This window comes from Moschus berezovskii, chromosome 21 (genome assembly GCF_049115385.1).
Source record: "Moschus berezovskii isolate FMDL1 chromosome 21, NW_MosBer_1.0, whole genome shotgun sequence".
Lineage (NCBI taxonomy): Eukaryota > Metazoa > Chordata > Mammalia > Artiodactyla > Moschidae > Moschus > Moschus berezovskii.
This window is the reverse complement of record NC_142480.1, coordinates 2,937,464-2,943,463: the sequence shown is the minus strand read 5'-3', so window position 1 is coordinate 2,943,463 and position 6,000 is coordinate 2,937,464. Positions and strand designations below refer to the sequence as shown.

Here is a 6,000-nt window from a genome sequence, read left to right as displayed (position 1 = left end):
CCCTCCGGGGAACGCAGGGGCCCGGGCCGCGGGGTCGGGGCGGGGTGCGCTCGGGGAAGCCGGGCGCGGGGTGCCGGCAGAAGGAGGGGGCGGGGAGGGCGGCTAACTCCTCGCTATTGCCTAGAGAGATGGATCATGGGGCGTAGAGAGACGGCAAACCTCAAACCACGTACAGCGGGCGATACGCGTCAACCGAACCTGACCAACGGAAGCCTGGCACCACCCCCTCCCCGCTCTCCCGCCCCGGCCCCTCGGACGGACGGCTGCGCGCAGCCAACCGGGCTGCCGCTCGCCGTCCAAATCTCACGAGAGCCAATGGGGGCGCGCGGGGGGCGGAGCCACTGCCTCCCCGCGCCGGGTTGGGCTGCGCGCGGCTTTCCCCGCCTCACCTCGCTGCTGGCCCAGGCCCCGCCCCCCTCCCCTCCCGCTCGCTGCTCCCGGAGTAGTTGGAGCCAGTGAAGTGCGGGCGGCGAGGAGAGCGAAAGTTGCGCCGGGCTCGGCGCCGGGGGGCCTGAAGCGGCTCCGCGCTCCGCCCGCCAGGGCCGCCTCAGCCCCGACTCGCGCCCGCAGGCTCCGGCCGCGCCCGCCCGCACCCCCTCCCCCGGCCCGGCGCACCCCCCCGCCCCCACCCCGCCTCCTCAGGCGCCGCGGGGTCCCCCGTCACTTTCGCCCGGCCCGGGCCCCCCGCCGATGCCGGCCATGGTGGAGAAGGGCCCCGAGGTCTCAGGGAAGCGGAGAGGGAGGAACAACGCGTCCAGCGCCGCCGCCTCGGCCGCCGCCGCCGCTTCGGCCGCCGCCTCGGCCGCCGCCGCCGCCTCGGCCGCCGCCGCCTCCTCGGCCGCCGCCGCCTCCGCCGCCGCCTCGGCCGCCGCCGCCCCCAATAATGGGCAGAATAAAAGTTTGGCGGCGGCGGCGGCGCCCAATGGCAACAGCAGCAGCAACTCCTGGGAGGAAGGCAGCTCCGGCTCGTCCAGCGACGAGGAGCACGGTAGGTGGCAGCCGCCTGCGCCGCCCCCGCGCGCGCCCGCCCGCCCGTCCGCGCGCTGACCGCCCCCCTCTGCTTTCCCCGCAGGTGGCGGCGGCATGCGGGTCGGACCCCAGTACCAGGCGGTGGTGCCCGACTTCGACCCCGGTGAGTAGCGCCCGGGCCGGCCGGCGACCCGAGGGGGCGGACGGCCTCGGACAACTTTTCTTTCTGTGGGTGTGGGTCCTGCCGTCCGCGGGGAGACGCTCGCGCCAGTGTGTCCTGCCGGCGGGCCGGGCCCCCCGCCCCCCACCCCGGGGAGGCCCGAGGGTCGCTCGCGAGGCGGCGGCGCGCCGGCCACACCTGGCCACCGGGCCCGGGGTTCCGGCGTCCCCGGTCCGCGCGAGCCGCGCCGGGGCCGGGCGGGGGTGGCCGCGCGCCGAAGACTTAGCTTCCTGCGAGCGCCCCAGGGCTCGGGACCGCCTCGGACCCGCCTCTCCCCTGCGGAAGGTTGCCCCGCGTGCCCTCTCCTGCCGTCCCCCAGGCTCCTGCCTGTCCCCGACTTCCCTCCCGTCCTGAGATTCCCCCCAAAACCAGTTAGTAAAAGAAGTGTGCTTCCCAGAGGGCGCCTGCCCGGGGAAGAGAGGCTTACTGGTGGCAGTTAGATTTTTAGGACCTATTTGTGAATTGTGTGTTATTTCCTTTTTTTTTTTTTTTTAAAGGAAGGGGTTGTGAAAGGTTAGAACCCTCAGAAAGCTTTAGCCTAACACCTCCAAGGCATCCCAACCCCCTTGCTTGGAACATTTATTACCCTTGCTGCTCTTCTGTGTGCAAGCAAATTCAAAGTACCAGAAAAATCCTACCAGACAAAGGAATTCGTCAGTGAGATTCTAGCTTGTCTCCGTATAAGACTGTCTTTAAAGATTGTTGGCGTGGAAAATGTTTGAAAGGACGTGGGTTTTATTTCAGAAATCAAATTCAAAAGAGAACCTTGTGGAACTGGAGTTAACAGTCGTCCTGGTTGGAGGGCTTTAGAACTGGTGCTTCTCTATGTAGGTTACACCACGAGTTTATTTGAGAGAATAAATGCATAAATGCTTTTCCTTGGAAACAAGACTGCAGAAAATTGCGAGGACCTAGCCCTTGAAAAAGGTGATTGCTCTTAAGCTGTTATTAAGGTATGAAACTCGGTGTTCTTTGAAGTGAAAATACGTAGGCATCCCTGAGTGAGCTGTTGGGTTTTCTGGAAATAAATGACCTTTCCCGCATTTGCCTTCTACAGTTTTGGTCTGTTGGTGATTTAAATCTCTTAAAGTATCTGCAGTCTGACGCCCAGGTTTGTATTCCTTTTAAACTTCGATTGGTCTTCCTATAGTTTCCCCTTCCCCCATGTCTTCCTTTTTTGGTCGTCACTTCTCATTTATAAGAGCGACAGGATGGGACTCCAGGCCAGGCTGCTTCTCCCCTGTGCATGCCTTCTCCATTCCTTGGTTGGCCACCAGGGGAAGCATACTGTTTTTTGGTTACAGTTGACCCTATCTTCATTTTGTAGGTCAAGTCCATCTTTGTTTTAATACACAGACCATAAAGCAAAGCTCTTCACCAAATTTCCCCCACATAGTTAAAAAAAAATCAACTTTTAGTAAGTTGGTCAGTTTTTGGGTACATTTTGGTTACATTCATTTTGAAAGCTTTATTTAAATATGTTGACTGTGACTAAAGATAAGTGCATATTTGATGGCAACAGCGAGAATTAGATTTCTGATATTGTTCTAAATGTTGATGCCTAGCTCTGCCTTGTTAGGAATGAGGCAGACTTCTTTGGAGTTGTTCTCTTTGAAACAGCACATGTAATAGGAGCATATATTTTGAGCTGTCCTTGCAGTTTTGATGAACTAGGGGCAAGCATAAATTTGTCAGAGACCTGCCATTCTAAACAGTGAAACACTGCAAATGTTTTGCTGTATAGTCTTACTGTCCAGTTGATTGCCTCTTGGCATTAACATTTCCTATTTTGTGTTTGTTTTAATCTGGAAAGGAATCTAATTGATGTGAAATAATTTGAAGCCTTGTTTTGCTATTCTGAGCAGTGGGACAAATTCCTAGGCATGGCTGGAAATTGTAGGACTTTACTTTTTACTACTTTATTTAAAAGATGTGTTCTCATTTAACTTAGAATCTAAGGGAAGTGGAGACTTCCATTTTGGAATAGAAATGACACACCAATTTTGTTTCATGTCAAGCAAATTTTTTTTTAGGTCTTTGGACTTAGTTTTTTTCCACGAGTACAAGTAAGGAATAATATGGAATTGAGATTGTGATTGTTACTGCTTTTTCTTTTTCTCTTCCTGAGTTTTGAATGCATATTTATTTATTTTTATTACCACCATTTGAAGAGACTAGTGAATGTGAAACTCATAAGGAAGCCACTTTAAAAAAAAACAGAAAAACCTATCTCTGTAAAGATGTATTAGTAGAAGAATGTTGACTTTTTTTTAAGGTCAGGTTTTGTTTACTCACAGTCTCCCAACTTGACCCTATTTAACTTTAAAAACAAATGGTTGAAACTAGATCCTCTTGAAATTCCCTGTATAGTCCAGGGAAGATGCACTTCTGTTATCCCTCACACATGGTGAACAAAATTGGACAGAGCGCAGTTGTCCTGAAGTGCTGATTCGTGTCTTATTACCTAATTAAGACTGAAACTGGACCACTGGATCAGACCTTGGTAGTTAAAATAACATCTTTGTTTATAACCATGAACAAGTTTTATCAGGTAGGTTTAAAAACAAAGGCCAGAATGCAGTTTCATATCTTTAACTTTGTTTTTGTTCCCATGTGGGGTCCAGACTGTCCATGCTCTTATTTCATACTCTATGCCATATCGTATGCTGAGTTGGCTTTGGTTTCTTTTAGAATTTAATAAGTATACAGTAAATAAGAGGAAAGAGTGCTTATGCTAGCCTACCTCTGGTCAGTTATTTCCTGCACTTGCAAAACATTATTTTGAAACTAGTAGTGTTCTTCTATACAAAAATGTCAGTAATTCCATGGTCTTACCAGTAAACGTGCAGAGGAAGAAGTGGTAGCCTCCGTGTTTCTTTGACCCCTTGTTTGATACTCCTCCTCTTTGTTGTCTTCTAGCTAGGGGAACACACTTGGGGGATTTTAAGACTGACTCAAGTGCTTTGTTTTCTGAAGCATGTGGTGTTGTCAACTTCTATCTGAGTTAGTGATCACAGTTCACTAATAGTAAAGTTAAGACTCCTACAGAAGACTTCCTCCTAAGACTTCCTACAGAAGAGGAAGTGTTAATGGTAAATTTTTTTTGAGGTAATGGCCCTTTAAACATGCAATCTGTATTTGGAACATTGAATCCAATATATTTAATCAGATTAGAAAATTTGTGGTTGTCATTGGTTAAACCTGTCACTTTCAGAGTTGACTTATATTAATAAAATGTAGAATAGTTTTCCTGAACAGGGTGTCTTGACCTGCTTTTCATTTCTTCTTGGTGGTGGTTCTGTCTTCCTCTTTGAACACATTATTTGCTTTGCTTTAGTTTCATTGTAAAAATAAATTTTATAGATATCCAAAAATTCATAAGTTATGGTGAAGCCTTCGTGATGGAGGCATACTTGGAGGCAGTGTTTACCCAGATGAGAGGTGAGGGTAGTGAGAAGTCCTGTGTGTGATCCCCTTTGTGATGCAGTGCAGTAGGAGGCGCCTAAAGCTGTCTCTCGGGAGGTCTAGTGCGTTGTCTCTGTGATTAAGAAGGTGGTTTAAAAAGGTCAAGCTGGTCATTTTATCTCCGGAGCCTCAGTTTCCTGCATTGTGAGTCAGGTTCTTTTCATCACTGTGGCCTGTGATTATGTCAGTTACAGTCATCTTTTTAATTTCAGGCTTCTTTTAGAAGCAACGTAGAGCAGACTGTGAGCTTGGGTTGTGAGAACCATCAAACCCAAGTTCAGATCTTGGCAGTGCCTATTGACAATTGTGTTTTGGCCCTGGGCAGGTTTCTTTATTTTTGCTTTCAACTGTGAAGTAGAGGTAATGGAACTTCTTCCTTAAGAAAAGAAGTTAACTGAGTTAATACATGTAAACTGTCCAGTGCAGTGCCTGGCACTCAGAAAGATGCTAAGTAAACATTTTCTGCTGTCTTACTTTAGTTACCGTTTGAAGGACTTAGTTGCCAAGTAGTGGTCCTTGCGTTGCCTGCTTTACTGCAAAGGTAAGGCTGGATTATAATGAAGCCGTAGATTTGAATGCAAATTATGCATTCAAAGATACTTGGAGATTATTGCTTTTAAGTTACATGTACCTACTGCAATTTAGGTAAATACCCTTTCCTGGGAGAGAGAACTAGTCCAAACATTTTTATAGCAGAAAAGCACACTGAGATCCAGAGGGAACAGATAACCCCGTTCAGATCAGGTTTCAGGGTAGTATGAAGGAAACCGTGAGTCCATCCCTGGGCCAGAGTGAAGTACACATTACCTGCATCCTGAGTCAGGGGAGTTTTTACTCTCAATTCTCAAGTCCTTGTCTTTTAACGTTAACGTCAAAGTGAGGTTCTTCTGCTGCAGTACTTCCTTGGGTGTGATCCAAAGGTTAGTTGGTGAAGGCTCATCAGAGCAGAGTTGTTTTAAAAGCAGTGTTGAAAGTCATTGGTACTGAAGAAATGTAAGCTTACTCTTTTCTTTTTTTAAAATAATTTTATTTATTTGTTTAGGCCATCTGGGCCTTCGTTGCTGCCTGGGCTTTTCTCTAGTTGCTGTGAATGCCGTGCTTTCTTGTTGAGTGCGGGCTCTAGGGCATGCGGGCTTCAGTAGTTGAGGCACGTGGGTTCAGTAGTTTCTGCTCCCAGCTCCAGAGCGTGCATGGCTCTGGAGTCGTGGTGCACCGACTGAGTTGCTCTGCAGCATGTGGGATCTTCCCAGATCAGAGATCGAACCTGTGTCTCCTGCAATGGCAAGTGGATTCTTTACCACTGAGCCACCAGGGAAGCCCTTGGCTTACTCTTTTTTCTTTTTCTT

At 49.4% G+C, this 6,000-nt stretch overlaps 1 protein-coding gene across 2 annotated transcripts in view; it reads left to right on the top strand.

Annotated features, from left to right (window-relative positions):
• Nucleotides 1-435: 435 nt before the first annotated feature.
• Nucleotides 436-6,000, top strand: part of RCOR1 (REST corepressor 1) — a 124,059-nt gene continuing 118,494 nt past the window's right edge. For both annotated transcript variants that reach the window (XM_055418593.2, XM_055418592.2), the window contains exons 1-2: nucleotides 436-988; nucleotides 1,073-1,132. In XM_055418593.2, the coding sequence (XP_055274568.1) occupies nucleotides 691-988; nucleotides 1,073-1,132 (358 nt within the window). In that variant the 5' untranslated portion in view covers nucleotides 436-690. The remainder of the gene's footprint in view (nucleotides 989-1,072; nucleotides 1,133-6,000) is intronic.